Source organism: Odocoileus virginianus, chromosome 21 (genome assembly GCF_023699985.2).
Source record: "Odocoileus virginianus isolate 20LAN1187 ecotype Illinois chromosome 21, Ovbor_1.2, whole genome shotgun sequence".
In the NCBI taxonomy this organism is placed as follows: Eukaryota; Metazoa; Chordata; class Mammalia; order Artiodactyla; family Cervidae; genus Odocoileus; species Odocoileus virginianus.
The window spans coordinates 32,787,964-32,808,947 of NC_069694.1; the positions used below are offsets into that span (position 1 = coordinate 32,787,964).

The 20,984-nt window shown below is 37.5% G+C and overlaps 1 protein-coding gene across 3 annotated transcripts in view; it reads left to right on the top strand.

Moving 5' to 3' along the window:
• The window catches only part of GRID2 (glutamate ionotropic receptor delta type subunit 2), a 1,526,424-nt gene that overhangs the window by 1,242,129 nt on the left and 263,311 nt on the right, over positions 1-20,984 (top strand). For all 3 annotated transcript variants that reach the window (XM_070452150.1, XM_070452151.1, XM_070452149.1), the window contains exon 13: positions 275-470. In XM_070452150.1, the coding sequence (XP_070308251.1) occupies positions 275-470 (196 nt within the window). The remainder of the gene's footprint in view (positions 1-274; positions 471-20,984) is intronic.

Below are 20,984 nucleotides of genomic sequence, written 5' to 3' on the forward strand. Positions count from 1 at the left end.
TTCCCCTCACAGCAGGGGGAGAAAAATAGCCTTGCTCTATCACTCGAAACTTCCGCCTTTCCTTTAGAATGATTTTTGTCTTCTTGTGATCCATGTAGGTTCTATACACCCTTACAGCAATTCTCTTTCTATATTATATCTTAATGTTAAAAAACAACAAGGGAAAAAACAATTTGACATTTGTATTTATGTACATTACTTTTTGCTTCCTTTATTTCCACTTGAAAGTATTCAGTATTCTGTCTTGTGTCTCTCTGCTCTCCCAATAATCAAGGTCTCTCCAGGACCTTTCCAAGCAAACAGATATTCCTTACGGCACAGTCCTGGACTCTGCAGTTTATGAGCATGTTCGCATGAAAGGAATGAATCCTTTTGAGAGGGACAGCATGTATTCCCAAATGTGGCGGATGATCAACCGGAGCAACGGATCGGAGAATAACGTCCTGGAGTCCCAAGCAGGCATTCAAAAGGTACTGGCCATAGTTCTGCATTCGTAGTCTACCATTCTGTCCCTAATATTGGAATTGCTAAACTGAGGTTGATGCTTCCTTTTTGTCATTTTAACTTTGACATAGAGTTTTCAGTTATGGCTTCCCAGGTGGCTAAAGTGGTAAAGAGGCCACCAGCCAGGAGATGTGGGTTTGATCCCTGGGTCGGAAAGATCCCCTGGAGGAGAAAATGCAGGAGTTTTCAGTTGAATTATGCCTTTTATTGGTTTAAGAAGATTTTGAGGTGACTCACTACACCTGTAAAGGGAATTCACAGATTTCTGTGGCATGGCTAAGGATCTTTTACAACAGAATTTCAAAACTAGAAAACATGAGCTGATATTTTGTTCAGAACAAGGTCAGGGATTATACACATGAAGACTGGAAAAGCTTTTACAAATTCAATTCTAAATATCATTCAGGTTATCCAAGTTTTTCAAACAACTCTGGTTGTTTTCTACACTACATTTGTTTTTAGATGAAAACTTTATCTTATGATTATGTGAAGTTCTCTGTGAGTAAAAGTTAATCTTGTCCACAAATACGGTTTCAATGAATGTGTTTCTATTTCCATAAATGAAAATCTTTATTAATAGCTTATTTTTATAAAACCATCATTTAGAAGTTATTTAAAAAAACACAGAGAGCCATCCTTTGTATAAAAAGCATGAAGTTAATTTTTATTCTGGGCTGTGGCTTATAAACATGTACATGGAAGTAATTCTTTCTTCTTCAGGCCCCATCAACCTCCATGAGAGCACTGAATGATTTTTGCTTAAAATCATCCCAGCGGCTTTCACAGTGAAAATCACAAGGGCTGACTTTCAATAAGTAATTATGGGATGAATGAATGAATAAATGTGCAATAACAGCATCAATGGTGGTATATACTGTTTTCTGTCACCTTTCACAGCATAATAATTTGAACTCCAAGTCTGAGTTCCTTGAGGCAAACTCAAAACTACCTTGTTGGAAAATGTTTTGTTGACTGTAAACATTATTCTGCCATGTGGGTGTATCAGTCATGTCCAACTCTTTGTGACCCTATGGACTGAAGCCTGCCAGGCTTCTCTGTCCATGGGATTCTCCCGACAAGAATACTGGAGTGGGTTGCTATGCCCTCTTCCAGGGGATCTTCCCAACCCAGGGATCAAACCTGCGTCTCTTATGTCTCCTACATTGGCAGGCAGATCCTTTTCCACTAGTGCCGCCTGGGAAGCCCACATCCTGCCGCAGGTTCTAGGATTATTCTATGCCTTTTCCTATGTTGTCCTTTACTATTGCTCTTGCTATGGTCTCCTAGTGTAACCCTCGTAATTTTTTCAGTCACTGCACTGACACTATTGTTTAAAAACTACTAATGCTGACATAAAGGTCTTTCTGAGTATAAATGATGCCTTGAAGTAAGTGACTGTCCTTGAAATGTTAGCAACGGCTTCTAACTCCTTTACCCTCATTATTTGAATCCCAGTTTCCCATGGCCCAGGTACCAATCCTGAAATATATATTTCTTCTTTTTGTCCAGAGGCCTGTTGGTTCTTAAAATTTCAACACAGTACCCTCCACTTACTGGGGACATGGGGGAGGCAGGTGAGATTTGGTGGATGAATGAACTTAGACTTGTACTGGGAAGAAAGGAGGAGAGATTTTAGGATTTACTAGGTACTCACTGGATGTGGATGAATTTAAGCCTCAGAATAGTTTTTGAAAGAGTTCTTTTCCTTCATATTGTCTATTGTTAAGAAAGAATTTTGCTTTCTTGAGTATAAATTGAAGTTCAAAATTTATATCTTTATCAATTTTACATCTAAAGCTCCTCATACTTTCCAAACTCTTTCTATACCATAACATTCTCCAGAGAAAATTCAATTTCTGATCTCCACAGATACAAATTCCCAATAAAAATATTTTTCAAACATACATATTCACTCCATTCATTCAATCATCCAGTACTTGCTTGTTAACAATTATGAATCAGACACTGAAGTAAGAACTGGAGGTAAACTCGACCGCAGGGGAATGCCTGGATTCATGAAATATAGAGTCTGATGAGACAGATTGAGAAGGAAACTAAAATACATGATCAAACAAAATGATTTAAAATATGATAAATGCTATCAGAAAGACAAATAGGATGCTATTGTAGAAATTTGCTTGAGAAGCAGTAATCAGTAAATTTCCTAAGGCTATAAGATATTAACTACAATCTGTCTGATCAGGAGATGGTCATGTGGAAGACAGGATGACAAAGCATTCAGGCAATGCTTAGCATAAGCTAAGGTCCAAAGATCCATTCAGAAACCGATTTAAAAATCTACATGAAGTGGACACTGTTGAATGAGAAAAAGTGGAGAATGAGGTTAGTAGGCAGGGGATAGATCATACAGGACCTTGCCTGTGGTTAAGAACTTGAATTTTATTTGAGTTTTTTAAAAAAGATGTAACTGAAATAACAGAATGTAATGGTTCATTTTTATTTATCAAGAAGATCATTATAACTTACATGTGGGAACCAGGTAAGAATGGAAATAGTGAGACCATAAGAAACTTGTAACTATCTAAGGTAGCCAGCTAAATTAACACCTTGTTTCATTCCTATGTTCTTATACACACATACACACACACACACACACACATACACACACACTATTACCTGTCATTCTTTGTATTATTATAAACTAGTTACACTTCTGACATCCCAGTATTTCCAAAATAATATATAAATCTAGAGATAACATCAGTTGCTACATAAATGCTTTGGGTTAGTCACTCAGTCATGTCTGACTCTTTGCAACCCCATGGACTGTAGCCTGCCAGGCTCCACTGTCCATGGAATTTTCCAGGCAAGAATACTGGAGTGGGTTGCCATTCCCTTCTCCAAGGGAACTTCCCAACCCAGAGATTGAACCTGTGTCTCCTGCATTGCAGGCAGATTCTTTATTGTCTGAGCTTTAAGATATATTTATATATCATTTAAGGTCTTCAGTGTTCTTTAAGAAAACCTCTTCATTTTTAAGTATGTACATATAATTTCCTACATTTTCTGGGTTTTTAAAAAAAATTTATGCTGTTTAACTATGGGTATATGTAAAACTAAACTGTAAATATTTACACTAAAAAAATTCCTATCCAAGATTCTATGAAATAGAAGTGTTTTAGACTCAGCTATTGACAGTTTTGTAGCATGTGCTATGAAATTTAGTTAATTATTTTTAGGATTTCATATTTCTTTTTCTTTTAATACATAACCGTTCCATTGCTTTTCAACTTGGGCTTGTGTTTTTTATACTGTTGTTAAATGTCATACTTTTTTTTTTTTTAATCTGTTATGAAGAGTGGAAAGAACTCTGATCTTAGAAAAAAACTCTCGGGTTTTATTCTTGTTTCTTCCAGTTCTCAGTTCTATACTTTGGACAAATTACTTGGTTTCTCTAAGATTTACTCTTCTCATCTGTAAAATTATCACAATGTGAAAATTAAAAGCCTGCACTTTGCAGGCATACAAATAGGTTTGAATCCAGTTCATTTTTTAAGTAAAATGTGTAAATGTGATTAGTTACTTAACATTTCTGGGACTCAGAATTGTTGTCATGATATTAAGAATTTCTGCCTCTTATGGTTTTGATCATTATTAAATATATATATATATATATATATACACACACACACACACACACACACACACACACACATATATATATGTAGAAGCATCAGTAAATAATATGATTAGAATAATAAACTCTTAAGATGATTCTAAAGTTTACATGAAAGAATGTATATGTGAGTGATTTCTTATTACAAAGAACTATGATTTGGTATTTCCTAAGGTTAACCTAAAATTATGACATAATAGAAAAAATGCCATAAAAGAGGTAGAGAACAATTTTTGTTTCTATTCTCTGAGAGTCTGCTGATAAAGACTGCTTACAAGTTTAAATATGCCAATCAAGTCCCCAAGTATTTATTACACCCCATATATTCAGTGTTCTGATATAGTAGAGGAGTAGTGAAGAATGTTCTTATTAATTTATAATGGGAAATATCAAAGTGAAATTTGCTTATTGTCTACATTGCTTTCAACCAGTATCAGATACAGCTGAAAACTGATTAGACAGAGACTGCTACTGCTAAGTCACTTCAGCTGTGTCCGACTCTGTGTGACCGCATCCCTGGGAATCTCCAGGCAAGAACACTGGAGTGGGTTGCCATTTCCTTCTCCAATACATAAAAGTGAAAAGTGAAAGTGAAGTCGCTCAGTCGTGTCCAACTCTTTGCAACCCCATGGACTGCAGCCTACCAGGCTCCTCCGTCCATGGGATTTTCCAGGCAAGAGTACTGGAGTGGGGTGCCATTGCCTTCTCCGAGACAGAGACTAGGTAGTTATAATAAAATGTATTTTGGTTCAGTTTTCAAGGTCTTAGCCAGCTTTTATTAAAGCACAAAGTCAAACCAACCAACAAACAGTAACCTCTTCACCTGCTAAAGCTCGCTGGGAGTTCATAAGTTTGAGAACTATAACACATGAAATGTTTCTGATGGATTCTTCCTGGAGGAACCAGTCTTGCACATCTCACACAGAAACTCCCTGTTCTCTGCCATTGATTTCTAATTTGTACAGGCAGAAAAGACCCCCGAGGTCTTATATGTCAATATTCCACAAAAGGCCAAACTTCATCTGTAGTATATTTGACAGGAATTCATATATATAGTAACTCCCTACCAGAAAAGCCTGCATCACTGTGAAAACAATCCTCCCAATCTAATTGCAATTTTAAATGGATCCCATTAATGTCTTAGTTTGTGCTTTTTCCTAACTGTACTACTAGTCTCATTGTTTTTCTTCAGTTCAGTTCAGTTCAGTCGCTCAGTCGTGTCTAACTCTTTGCGACCCCATGAATCTCAGCACCCCAGGCTTTCCTGTCCATCACAAACTCCCGGAGTTTACTCAAACTCATGTCCATCAAGTCGGTGATGCCATCCAACCATCTCATCCTCTGTCGTCCCCTTCTCCTCCTGCCCCCAATCCCTCCCAGCATCAGGGTCTTTTCCAATGAGTCAACTCTTCTCATGAGGTGGCCAAAGTTGGAGTTTCACCTTGAAGGTAAATTCTGATCCCTTCTAACAGCTTTGGTCTGCTTATACCAAAGATACCTGTAAAAATGAGGGTTAGGTAAACAAGTTCTAGTCTGCTATTCTTCAGAGGTGTTCACCTGTACCACACTCACCTAATTAAACTAGAACAAATGTGTTTCTGCCTTCCTCTTCTTAGGACTTTTTGCCTAAGCAGGAAAAAATGTGATTTGAAAAATATAACTGGAGTTTTTTTTAATGAATTCATCCAATAGTTATTTATTGAGCATATTCTATGTATCAGTCAGTGTTTGGGTCTTTGAAATGAACATAAATGAAAAAAAAATGCCTTCATGAAGTATACATTCTAATGGAGAAGGCAAACAATAAACCAGATAAATAAAATACATTGTATTTCAGGAGTAATCACTGACACTGGAGTAAATATTAATACATAAAGTAAGTGAGGGGTAGAGGTAGAAGAGAAATATACACCTGGATAAAGTTTTTCCAGGCATAGGGTCAGCCAGTGCAAAGGCCCTGAAGTGGGAGCATGCCTGGATGTTTTAAGATTGTGAGGGAGGCTAGCATAGCTCCAGAAATGCAGTGCAATATTATTAACTATGGTCACCATGCTGCACATTACATCCCTATGACTTGCTTATTTTATAACTGGAAGTTTGCACGTTTTGACCCTTTTTACCCACTGTAATCTTAACTATGGAATGAAAGGTATCTGAATATCTTAAATCATTCAGGTGATTCTGATTCACAACAAAGATTGAAAACCACTGATGTAATATTTTGAAACCATGTAAATGACTTTGGCTTTTACTCTGATATAGGAAACCAAGTAAGGCTTGAGGCCAGAAGAGTGACATGGTCTGACTGACTTTTGAAGGTCCACTCTAGGTGCTGTATAGAAAACAGGCAGGGGCTGGAAGCAGGGAGACCAGTGTAGAGGCCGCTGTAATCTTCCAAGTGGGACATGATGGTGGGTGGACCGGGGGTTATGGTGAAAGCGGTAAGAAGTGGTTGAATTTGAATGTATGGTGAAGGTAGTTCTGATGAGATTTTCTAGAAGATTGAATGTGGAGTATGAAAAAGAGGAGTTAAAGATGCATCCAGTGTGTTTCACTTAAGTAATTGGAAGAAGGAATTTGCCATTTATTGTGACTGAGAAAACTATGGGAAGAGCAGATTTTAAAAACCAAATTAAAATTTGCCTTTGGCATGATAGTTAATATAAAATGCTTCTTAATTATCCAGGCAAAGATGCCAAGAAGTTTGCTTCATATATGAATTGGATGTTTAGGAGAAAGTTCTAGCTGGAGATAAATGTCTGGGGATGATTAGCATAGTGTTTGCCTTTTAAAGTCATCAGACTGGATGCTATTACTAAAGATGTGTGTGTATCTAAACTAATCCATGAGACAGCTTAATATTTAGAAGAGGGGGAGATTTTAATAAAAGGGTATAGCAGAGTCAGGGAATGATCAGCCAGTGAGGCAGGAGAAAAACCAAGAGTGGTTGTTTAGAAGCCAAATGAAAAAAGTGTCTCATGGAAGCTCAAATGAACAACTGTCAAATCATGCTCATGGATCAAAGATGATGAAGACTAAGAATTAATGCTTTCTTTGGTAACCAGTAGTCACCGGTAACCTTGACAGGAGCAGATCTGGAAGAGTAAAAGGAGCAGGAATTACAATTCAATTGGAGAGAAAAAAAAAAAGAAAAGAGACAGTGGTGATTATGAGAATAGGCACTTTTTAAAGGCGCTTTCCTAGAAGGAAATAGTGAATAATAGGACAGATTCCTGGAGTGGGATGTGAAGTTCAGGAAATTTTTTTTATGAGAGAAGATATACAGTGTCTCTATATTTATGAGACAATATAATAAAGAAGGCAATACTCATGATGCAGGAGAGAGACAGGAGAACTGCCAGGATCCAGTGTACAAGTGGAGGGTTGGATTTAGGAGCACAATCCAGGCATAGTAAGAGGAGGGAGGGTAGAGTATACAGAGATACCTTCAGATAGGTTGGAAGATGTGGTGATGGGAGCACATGAAAGTTCATTTTTGACTGCTTATATTTACTGAAAAAAAAAAAAAAAAAAAAAAGAACAGGAACCAAGGTCATCACCAAAGCAGGATAGAGATTCTGGAGATTTAAAGAAAGAAAAAGTAGGCATGGTTGTTCTGGAAAATGGGAGGAACAATTAGACTAGTGAAATATAATAGATTCCTAAACAAGACTGAAGACCCCTTTGCAGTAGTGGTCATGACTATAAATTGGGACTAATCAGCATGATTGTGGGGTTCTCTCTAGCCTCTCTATCTTCAGGTGCCAATTCTACCAGAATTGTGTTTGCCAGGTAAGTGTGGTAGAAGACAGTGAGGTGAGGAAGTTGAGAGTATATGTAAAGAAATGATCTCTATTATAAATCATGGAATCTGAGCTGTATGGGAAGGAAGTCAAAGCACAAGGAAATTGAGGCTAACAAAAGGATGGCATGAACAATGGACTATAGGTCTAGATAGGATTGGAGAATTGTTGGAGGTAGTGAACCAGAAAGATAGGATTGGAAATAATATGAAGTTTGGTTCTGAGACTACACATCTGAAACTGAGATGATGAAGACAGTGCTGGCATCAGAAATGATATGACATGAGAGTGGGTGGCTGATGTGGGAGAAAAGACACGATCTTTGGAGAAGTAGAAGCCAAGAGACTAATAAGCCAATTACTGGGAAAGGATGTCTATGTGAATAGTCAAATCACCAAGAATAACCACAGAAGAGGAATTTGAGGGTGACAGAGAGGCAGTGATAAAATCTTTAAACAAGTTTGGAGAAGTGACAGAATTAGCAGATGTCTGCAGTAAGAATGAGTAGCATGTAGTAGAGTCTGATAGTGTGAGTCTCAAAGCTGAAGGACTTCAGAGACAAGGGTCTAAAACTGGTTCAAAGGGCAAGGGGAACACCTACCACTGATCCAGCAACAGCGGTGTGAATATTGTAGAAAAAAAAATAGTCATCACTTGAGAAGACCAAAGGCACTGTGGTATCTCTTGAGGAGAAGCAGGTTCTACTTAGCAAAAGAAAGGAAAAGGATATTGTGGTGTTGCTGCTGTTCAGGCCCTAAGTCATGTCCAGCTCTTTGTGACCACATGGACTGCAGCATGCCCGGCCTCCCGGTCTCTCACCATCTCGGGGAGTTCGCCCAAGTCCCTGTCCATTGAATCAGTGATGCTATCCAACCATCTCATCCTTTGCTGCTCTCTTCTCCTTTTGCCTTCAATCTTTCCCAGCATCAGTGTCTTTTCCAATGAGTTAGCTCTCCAGATAAGGTGGACAAAGTATTGGAGGAAGAAAATTTAAAAAACCAAAAAAGGAAATTTACAAACAAAAAAAAACAGCTTGGGGGCATAGGGAGAAGAACCATATGTCTTGGTTTGGAACAGCATTAATTTTGCCAGATGTTCTATTCAACTCTAAAGAGTATTCCCATCCAAACAATAAATTATGTAATCTCCCCAGATATATGGGTCATGGTGATGATAGGGTTCCGTAGACCAGAATGGAAGAGTCTGGACAGTTGGAAAAGAATGAGAAAACTGGTCAAAACCAGGCAGCGCACAGATTCAAATCAAGAAGTGCTGAGGAGTGACCTAGAAGTCAGATTCTTCTTGATGCTGGGCACTCAGAGATTTAGAAACAATATGGACTTTAGGCTCTAGATCAATGAGCTAAGTTGGTGAATATGAGGTGACAGGGTGGGTGAGCATGCTGCCAGGATCATGGTGACACTGGCAGAGAGGAGTCCTGACAAAGAGCAGTCTTACCAAGAGCTGAGAGATTTGAGGGCATCACTTCCTACAGCTGAGGAACAAAGGGAAAGGTAGCAGCTGACAAGCAGGAACCAAGTACATAAAAGAAAAAAAAAAAACTTTGTAAGTAGGAAACAAACTTCAACTGTTATTTAGTTTTACCTATAATAACTTTTAGTCTTAGGGACTTGGCCATATTCTCTGCTGGTTATTCCATTCCCTGTCCTCTTAGATCACTATACCTTCATTTGCCATTGAGTAAAAATGCCAGAGTAGACGACGGTTCATGAACCAGCAACAGAGAAAGGGTAAGAGGTAGCTTGAGCTTCAGTAAGTATCGTTGGTCATATACTGACTAGGTACATGATCCTAACATCGGGGCCAAGCCCCTATTACGGAAATGAATAATCAGACTGAATACAACTTGGAAAGAAAAGCAAGGCAAAATATTAACAGCCTGGGTATATGAAAATGCCAAGAGTCCTGGGCTGTCATGCCACAGGGTTTAGAGGTAGCACTCTATTTGCTACATGTGCCCTTTTGCCAAATAATTCAAACAAATATATGATTCACTCGAGCACTTTGCCCTGCAGCTGGGAGCTCAGATCCCACTGGCCATTTTTCTGCTCTCCAGAAACCAGAGTTTTTAGGTATATATCAGTTATCACACAATAAAAGAACAGAACCAGTGAAAGAACGAAAAAACACATAGAGATAATTTCCAACAACCCTGCTAATGCATTTCTGATGCCTGGGGTGTTGCTGTTTTTTAATTAGTATTATTTTAAAAAGAAGAAGACTTATTTTTGAAAATAAGACTTTAAAAACGTATTTTTGTTTCTAATAATCTTCATGGATGTTGAAATCAATTAGCCTTGAATAGATATTTTCTCCACCTGATCTGCCTCTTGAGAAACCTGTATACAGGTCAGGAAGCAACAGTTAGAACTGGACATGGAAAAACAGACTGGTTCCAAATAGGAAAAGGAGTACGTCAAGGCTGTATATTGTCACCCTGCTTATTTAACTTATATGCAAAGTACATCATGAGAAACCCTGGGCTGGATGAAGCACAAGATGGAATCAAGATGGCCAGGAGAAATATCAATAACCTGAGATGTGCACATGACACTACCCTTATGGCAGAGAGCAAAGGAGAACTAAAGAGTCTCTTGATAAAAGTGAAGGAGGAGAGAGAAAAAGTTGGCTTAAAACTCACATTCAGAAAGCTAAGATCATGGCATCCGGTCCTGTCACTTCACAGCAAATAGATGGGGAAACAATGAAAACAGTGACAGACTTTATTTTCTTGGGCTCCAAAATCACTGCAGATGGTGACTGCAGCCATGAAATTCAAAAACGCTTGCTCCTTGGAAGAAAAGCTGTGAGCAACCTAGACAACATAGTAAAAAGCAGAGACATTACTTGCTAAGAAATGTCTATATACTCAAAGCTATGGTTTTTCCAGTAGTCATGTATGGATTTGAGAATTGGACTATAAAGAAAGCTGAGCACCAAAGAATTGATGCTTTTGAACTGTGGTGTTGGAGAAGACTCTTGAGAGTCCCTTGGACTGCAGGGATATCCAACCAGTCCATCCTAGAGGAAATCAGTCCTGAATATTTATTGGAAGCACTAATGCTGAAGCAGAAACTCCAATACTTTGGCCACCTGATGAGAAGAACTGACTCATTTGAAAAGACCCTGATTCTGGGAAAGAATGAAGGCAGAAGAAAAAGGGGACGACAGCGGATGAGATGGTTGGATGTCATCACCGACTCAATGGACATGAGTTTGAGTAAGCTCTGGGAGTTGGTGATGGTCAGGGAAGTCTGGCATGCTGCAATCCATGGGGTCGCAGAGTCAGACATGACTGAGTGACTGAACTGACTTGTGTTAGAGTCTTCTAGATAAATAAGACCAATAAGATACAGTAGATATAGATATAGACATATCCTAAATTAGTTATCTCACTGTATATAAATAATCCTATACATCTATACATATTTTATATATAGTGATAAATATCTATAACCTATATATATATTATATATATATATACATACATTTATGTGTATATATACATACACACACACATGCAGAGAATGAGATTTATTTTAAGAAACTGGGGCCTCATGAGTTTACAGAGGCTGACAAGTCCCAGAATCTACTGTCTATAAGCTGGAGACCCAGGAAAGCCAATGATGTAAATTTCAGTCCACATGCAAAGGCCTGAGAACTAGGAATGCTGATGGTGTAGACCCCAGCCCAAGGGCAGGAACAGACTAAGGTCTTGGCTGTTGCAGTCAGAGCCAAAGAGAATTCAGCTTCCCTCTGCCTCTGTCTGTGTTCTGTTCTGGCCCTACACAGGTGAGATGTTCCCCACCCACACCAGGGAGGGTAGTCTGCTTTACTTAGCCCACCGATTCAGACACTCAGAAATAGTGTTTCACCAGATATCTGGTTTTTCTATGGCCCAGTCAATTTGATGCCTAAAATTAACCAACACAGAACTATAGTAAAGTGAAGGGGATAGGAGGTGCAGTTTCTGCCATGGATCAAAGATGCGTCCTGGGCCATGTATCATCTGAACCTACCAATCAGATGTTAATTGTATAGTTTTAGCTAAATGAACACACAGATGTGAAAAGAATAGCCAAAAATATTTGAAATTTCTGGATTGAAAAGAAGATATAGTCACTTTGGGCCTCAAAATCATGGAAAGGGAATAGATGAGTTCTGAGATTTCTTCTAGAGCTAATTTCAATGAGTCTTTGGACACTAATTTCAAATTGTTTAGAAGTCACATGAGAGGAGTGTGCCTCTCAGGAAATGGCAGACACCCCTAGTGGGAGTCTCAGATGTCAGTTTTGATTTAACACATCTTCATTCTCATGCTGAAATATTCTACAAAAGAATTCCAAGTTTGTAGTTCCCCAGGATGAAAACAAATGGATAGGTGCATCCTTGTTTTCTGATGGTTCCATTATGTTCCAAAACTTCTTTATCCAGTAAACAGTTTAAATTACACTTTGCCTTAGCTTAGTTCTTACTCTAAAGTTCCTTCCCAAATTGGAATGTGCATATACATTTTAAAAATTTCTATTGAAAAATTTCAAAAACTTAAAAATTATAATTCCACTGTAACTTTTAAATTAGCCCCTTCCACCCATCCAATTTGACTTTCAGTTTACCTCTGTTTAATAGCAGGCTGATCATCTTCATTACTTTCTTCTATGTTTAATAGGCACAAACATGCATGCAGTTTTTTATTCAGTTTCCATTTTGATGTTTTATAAAATGAAATGTTTTCTTGCTTTTGTCTTTTTCAATTTCTGTCATAAACATCTTTCAGACTAGCATACATATATATGTATATTATAATATATGTTTAAGACCTTCAAAATATCCCATGAATTATTGTTGTTGTTCAGTCGCTCACTCGTGTCCAACTCTTTGCGACCCCATGGACTGCAGCATGCCAGGCTTCCCTGTCCTTCACCATTTCCCAGAGTTTGCTCAAACTTATGTCCATTGAGTTGCTGATGCCATCCAACCATCTCATCCTCTATTATCCCTTTCTCTTGCCTTTAATCTTTCCCAACATCAGGGTCTTTTCCGATGAGTCAGCTCTTTGAATTAGGTGGCCAAAATATTGAAGCTTCAGATTTAGCATCAGTCCTTCCAGTGAATATTCAGGACTGATTTCCTTTAGAATTGACTGGTTGGATCTCCTTGCTGTCCCAGGGACTCTCAAGAGTCTTCTCCAGCAGCACAGATGGAAGTCATCAGTTCTTTGGCGCTCAGCCCTTTTTATTGTCCAGCTCTCACATCCATACATGACTACTGGAAAAACCATAGCTTTGACTAGACAGACTTTTGTAGGCAAAGTAATGTCTCTGCTTTTTAACATGCCGTCTAGGTTAGTTATAGCTTTTCTTCCAAGGAGCAAGCATCTTTAATTTCCTGGCTGCAGTCACCATCTGCAGCAATTTTGGAGCCCAAGAAAATAAAATCTGTCACTGTTTCCATTGTTTCTCCATCTATTTGCCATGAAGTGATTGGGACCAGATGCCATGAGCTTCATTTTTTGTTTGTAGAATTTTAGGCCAGGTTCTTCACTCTCCTCTTTCACTTTCATCAAGAGGCTCTTTAATTCCTCTTCACTTTCTGCCATTAGAGTAATATCATCTGTGTATGTGAGGTTATTAATATTTCTCCTGGCAATCTTGATTCCAGCTTGTGCTTCATCCAGACCAGCAGCTCTCATGATGTACTCTGCACATAAGTTAAATAAGTAGGGTGACAATATACAGCCTTGACATAATCTGTTTCCAGTTTTGACCCAATCTGCTGTTCGTGTCCTGTTCTTAACTGTTGCTTCTTTACCTTCATACAGGTTTCTTAGGAGATAGGTAAGGTGGTCTTCCCATCTCTTTATGAATTTTCCACTGTTTGTTGTGATCCACACAGTCAAAGGCTTTTGCATAGTCAGTGAAACAGAAGTAGATGTTTTTATGGAATTCCCTTGCTTTTTCTATGATCCAACAGATGTTGACAATTTGATCTCTGGTTCCTCTGCCTTTTCTAAATCCAGCTTGTACATCTGGAAGTTCTCCGTCCATATACTACTGAAGCCTAACTTGAAGGACCTTGAGCATTGCTTTGCTAGCATGTGAAATGAGTACAATTGTGTGATATCAAACCATTGCCACTGATAAACACTTTTAATACTTCATACATTTTCTCCCAAAAGCAACCATGATGAATACTTATTTTTATATATTTGTGGGGTTTTTAAAATAAATTCAGTCATAAAAGTGGGATTCTAGGTTAGAGTAAGTACATTTATGAATTTAATTACCACTCCCAATGTAGTCTCTAAAAATGTACCAATTTCTACAGAAAAGAGAGCTGTGTTCTCCCACTTTCTTGCCTGAGTTGCTAGAGTTAAATTACCTTACTCTTTTATTGTTCATTTTTGCCAAAATGATGAATGGAAAGTATGTTATTTTTATTTTCACTTTTCAGATTCATTAGTTTGAACATTTTTTCAAATGTGTATTAGCTTTTGTACATCATCTAAATATTGCTAAATTTTATTTCTTTTGCTTTTCTATGGACTTAATTGTAATTATCAGTTTCATACTACTTTAAAAACTATTGATGATTGTACTTTGTCTTTTTCATTACCCCACCTTTAACCCATCAGGCTTTTCTATTTCAATTCATGCTCGCATCTGCATTTACACTGTCGGTCAAGCAGATGTACTGGCAAGCAAACATGATTTAGTCAGGTCCTAATATAAATCCACATGCCCAAGTGTACACTTCATAAGACAACATTTCTTTTGCCAGACAGTACTTTCAAAGAGCAGCATTTACTTTTCAAAAAATGGGAAAAGCTAAATGGTTTTGTAAATATGACTCTAAGCTCTCCACTGTTTGCTAACTTTCTCTTTACCCCAACATTATTAGTACAAATAAGAGTTTTATAAAACTAAGTTTCCTGGTGAAAGACATATACTGAGAGGAGTCTAAGTTTTTGAAATGTTTTTCTATGGACATTTTTAATTAAGATATTGGACTTTCATGCCTATATATTTGTTTCCATTAAATTAAGCTATAGACCTTAAAACATAGTTTGAATTTTTAGTTGTTATGAAACGTACCTGTCCTCAGTAGGAGTTTTAGGAGCTTTGTAGGCTATATGTAGGCTACCTATGTAGGTTTTGTTTGCCATCTTCTGGATCCCAGCCTCTAGGTGTCCTTTCATATCTTCATTGGATCCTCTCCTCTCACTCTTACTTATATGTTCAGTGTTCCGCTATGATTTTCTTCTCATCAACAGCTGAATTCACTTCTCCTTCTAAAGCAGAAATGCCATAATTACTACCATATCCTTCTGCTTTTATGTTTCTCAGATTAATTGTAATTTTGGGTACTAAAACTTCTGATTACAAATTCCTCCTTTCTTGTTAAATACTCATAACTCTATTATTTCCCTTATTTAAATCAATAATGTTTTGCAAAATCCATTAGGGCTCTGCCATCTGGTACCAACTCAGCCTGGGAAATAAAATAAACTTTCAATGCCTCAATAGTATTTTGAGCCAATAAATACATTACAATATCAAACCAAACTTGTGTTTGGTAGAAAATAATCTGCTTTCAATCTTCCTTTTATTTCTTGTTATTCATAATATGAAATACTAGAATCCAAAAGTGAAAAATAGGTTTTAGAAAACTCCATAACTAAGGGTGAAGCTTCTCTTTTTATGTCATAAGGAATCGATTTGTGATATACTCTAGACACATCATATTAATAGTTTCCACATTTAACATTGAACATATACATTTTGGAGAAGAGAATGGCAACCCACTCCAGTATTCCTGCCTGGAGGATCCCATTAACAGAGGAGCCCAGTGGCCTGTGGTCCATGGGGTTGCAAAGAGTCAGACCCAACTAAGTGACTAACACACGTATACATTTTTATTGAAATTTAAATTTGTATTTATTTATTTTAAAGTATGGTAAAATACATGTAACATAAAATTTATCATCTTAATCATTTCAGATGTACAGTTAAGTAGAACTATCTTGATTATACATGCATCACCTTCATCCATCCCCAAAACTCTTTTCATTTTGCAAAACTAAAATTCAGTAATAATTCAACAATAACTCCTCATTCCCTTCTTCCCTGAACTCCTGGAAAGTACCATTCTGCTTTCTGCCTTTATGAATTTGACTTCTTTAGAAACCTCATATAAGTAGAATCATACAGAATTTGTCCCTTTGTGACTGGCTTATTTCACTTAATATATAATGTCCTGAAGGTTCATCCATGTTTTGGCACATGTCAGAATGTTTATCCTTTTTAAGACTAGTATTATATTGTATATGTATGTACTTGAGTTTCTTCATCTTTGGGCTATTGTGAAAAACACTGCTATGAATATGATGGTACAAATATATTTGCATCCCTTTTTTCAATTAAGTGTATCCACAGAAGTGGAATTGCTGAGTCATATGGTAACTTTATTTTTAATATTTTGAGGAACCCCATACTGTTTTTCATAGTGGCTGTACATTCCTACCAATAGTGCACAAAGTTTCCAGTTTCACAACATCTTCCACCATCACTAATTCTGATATATTTTTTTTAGGGTGTAGCCATCCTAATGAGGTGAGAGGGAACATATAAATTTAAGTTCTATTCTAATATTTATTTTTCAAGAGATACTATTTTGGATAAGAAACTTGAATCACTATAATCTCTATCATTTACTCCAGTGGAAATTAGACTGTGCTGGCTAATCATATAAAGCCCAGCATACATGAGAAGTAGAACTCAATCCAACACACAAAAATAGCTCACCCAATAGTGATTCTCAAAGACACAGAGCTCAGTAACCTAACAGCTACCTCCATCTAGTGAGGCAACTCTGAGGCATGTATAGTACAACAAAACAAAAGCAAACCATATCTTATTCTTACACAGCCAGTTGAGAAATGCTAGTTTTCCTAAACTCTCTGGGAATTAACCTATTACTGCTTGTTATCCCCAGGATTCATCATAGATCTGTCAGTTTAATCATTTTTCTTTCTAGATGAGAAAACTGTACCTAAAAAGCTTATTTTACCTAAGATTTACCTAAGGCCCCATAGCAAATTAATGTCAAGATTTATGACTACAGTTCATATCTCTTAACTCCTGGTCATTTCTTCTTTCTTCCACAATAATAGAACTTTAGTCTCTAATGCCCTTCAAAGCTAATTAAAATTCACATTATAATTTGAGTGGTTCTCAAAGTTTAAAAGGTACTCGGAATTACCTGGGCAGGTTGCACGAAAGGCTTATTTCCCTAACTCTAAATGCAGATATTAAAATTCACTGAGTCTGGGATGAGACCAAAAGAATTAAATTTTTAACAAGGAATCCAAGTGTTTTTGATTGTTCACAGATTATCTTCTGATAATCACTTTTTGGACATTATTTAAAAGCCCTATCCTCAAGCAGCTGATCCTCAAAGTGCAGGCCTAGACCAGCAGCATCAACGCCATGTGGGACATTGAGAGAACTATAAATTCTTAGACCACTCCACAATTACTTAATCAGAGACTCCTGTGGTCGGGCTGGGAATGTCTACTAACAAGCTTCTCAGATGATTCTGAAGCAACTAGAGAACCATGGTTTATACTCGAGTTTAGCCCAAGCAAGCCACTCACTTTATTCTCACTTTATTGTTTGCATTCCAAGCAGAGGATTTAAATATCCAGAGCTTCGGGTACATGTAGGTAATCTGAAATCTTTTATCACCTTCACTGATACGACTTGGCTTTTCTAAGTGTATACATGATTTTTGTGAGTGTTTCAGCACTAGGGAACAAAACCTTCGCTATCTTTGCTCCTTACTACAATTAATCAGAAAGTAGAGGTTAAGTGAGGGGCACATCAAGGGGCAAGTGTTGCTTCTCCCCTTGTGACAGCATTTATTTTTTTTCGGAACAAGACAACACTTATCTGCTTGCTGCACATCTCCACCTGGATGCCCTGTCAGTGCCCCTGCCAGCCACACGTCTAACTCTGAACTAATTATCTTTCTTTGCAAGTTGATGCTTATCTTTCTGTGTTCCTTATTTCTGTTAAAAGCACCAATACCCTCCCTGTCATCCACCCTGGAAATTGAGGAGTCATTATTATTGCTTTCATCTTTCTTCTCAGAGCCAATTAATTACTTTAACTATCAATTCTGCCTCTACAGCATTTCTCCCATTCATCCCTCCTTTCACGTTCTACTTCCGATTTGGTAATTCCTGTCATTCTTACTACCCTCCTGGACTACACAAATAGCTAACTGATTGGCCCCCTCCCACCAGTTAATTTTCCCTCAGCATAATTCTGATGGTGATCCATCTTTGCTCAAAAGCCTGTAAGTGTTCCACCCTATCTCATGTGCAATTTGTTTATCCTAGCAAGGTCTCTACAATTTGGCATTATCCTGCCTTTCAATCTTCACTTATTCATGGTTTTCACTTAAAAAATATTCACTGAACACCTGTTCTGTACTAAGCATTGATCAAGGTATAGTCTTTTCCCTATCGTATACCTATATTCCTATTAAACTAAGGTAATGGATTTCTTTCATATGTCTCAGTATTCTTATATATCAAGTGTTGCCAACTTCTTTCCTCTCATCAGGAACCCATGCCTTCCACTGACTTCTTTTTCTCTTCTTTGCTATTCATTTCCCAGGGCTTTCTCAGCTGTTACTAAAGATCTTTCTTCTTACTATTATAATGTTCTCTGTCTATCTTTCTAAGCTGTATACTATTTTGACTCAGTGTTCATATTTGATTCATCCGTTTATCCCTGTATCTCTTAGGGATAATTCATATATAAATGTTCTGTAAATCTTAAATGAATTAAATAGCACAGTTTCAAGCTAGATTTTGAGCCTTCTCCATCTTGAATGACTGAAATCGTCTTTTATAGTAATTGATCTCATATTGCTCATGAATTCAGACTGTAAATTTCTAAGCTTGGGGCCTAATAGAGAGTTCCTAAAGGGGCTTAGATATTTTTGGTTTTTTATTATATTCCGGATGATATAGCTTATTCATTATCTTAAAAACCTCTCAGTAAAATAATTTGCCCTATAAATAGAATAGGTCTCAACTTTTCAACCTAATTTAAATTATCTGTCTCATGATGTGTATTTATGTAACTGAGATCTGTTACACTGGTCAGAGAAGTTTGAATGTCGAATTCTGTGTATTTAGGTTGGTAAAATGATCAGTTGTATGTATTTGTTTCATACTTTTGCTGGAAGGTCGGAAAGCAAAGCAGGAAGGACAGCATAGTGCCAGGCTAGGGTCAAGCAAGTTTGACACTCACTTCATGTGCATAATTTAAGGGATGGGGTGCCAGAAAAACCCTCAGTAAACAGGATATATATCCATGGATCCACATGACACTGCCTAGGAAAGAGTAGATTCTCACTAATTACCACTCACTTTCCTTTACAGTAAAGCCCACAAAGTGCCTTTGTTTGCTGATTCTCACTTTGTATATTAAACCTGAGTGCCCCATCTGCCCAGCAATATGTAAATATGATAAAAAGTTTCTGCCTCAAATTATATTACTGTCAGAAATATATTGCGTTTAATACTTTTGTGTACTTAACTTGGCATATAAAATATTCAGCCTACTACAGAAAACTTATGAATTATAGTCAAGTGAAATATTGCACTTGAGTGTGAAGCATAAGAAGCTTTTAACAGTTTTTCAACTCAAATATCAATATTCTTCTTCATCATGTTAACAATAAAGGATACACACCTTTATATGATTACACCAACAGAGATAGTCTTACTTATCATTTCTCCATTTAGGATTTTGGACTAAATAATTACATGCAAATTTAGACAAATTCCTTTTCCATGTTAGGAGAATCTAATTGTTTGCCAATCTAGCTGCTTTTGGAATTAATTTGCATATTAAACACAAAACTATGTGACCCAAATCCCTTTTTCCAACCCTGCATTCCTTAGAACTGTCCACACTATTTTGTATGTGTTTTGGTAATGTTCTGTTTAAAAATCAGGGGCTATGTCTCAGGTCTTAGAATTGTATCTTTGTCCTGCTATTGTGTTTGTCTGTACTATGATTACATCGTTTTAGTTAGATATGCTGTGAGAGCCACTGAACGATCTAACTGGCAAAAAATATTTATCCATTTGGGCTTCCCTGGTGACTCAATGGTCAAAACTCTGCCTGCCAATGCAGAAAACAGGTTGGATCCCTGGATCGCAAAGATCCCCTGGAGGAGGAAATGGCAACCACTCTGGTATTCTTGCCTGGAAAATCACACACAAAGGAGCTCTGTAGGCTACAGTGTAGGGAATCTCAAGAAGTCAGCCAGGACTTAACAACTAAGCAGGCACACATTTATCCATTTGATACTCTCTACTCATGATTCAGCTGCTTAATATATATTTTTTCAAACTAGTTATACCCAACACTCAGTAGTTTCTCCTCCTTTCAACTTTTCTTTCTTCAGTTCAGTTCAGTTGCTCAGTCATGTTCAACTCTTTGCGACCTCATGGACTGCAGCACACCAGGCCTCCCTGTCCATCACGAACTCCCGGAATTTACTCAAACTCATGTCCATTGAGTCAGTGATGCCATCCAACCATCTCATCTTCTGTCGACCCCTTCTCCTCCCACCTTCAATCTTTCCCAGAATCAGGGTCTTTTCAAATGAGTCAGTTCTTTGCATCACGTGGCCAAAGTATTGGCATTTTAGCTTCAACATCAGTCCTTCCAATGAATATTCAGGACTGATTTCTTTTAGGATAGACTGGTTGGATCTCTTTGCAGTCCAAGGGACTCTCAAGACTCTTCTCCAACACCATAGTTCAAAAGCATCAATTCTTCAGTGCTCAGCTTTCTTCATAGTCCAACTCTCACATCCATACATGACTATTGGAAAAAACTGTAGCTTTGATTAGACGGACCTTTACTGGCAAAGTAACGTCTCTGCTTTTTAATATGCTGTCTAGGTTGGTTATAAATTTTCTTCCAAGGAGC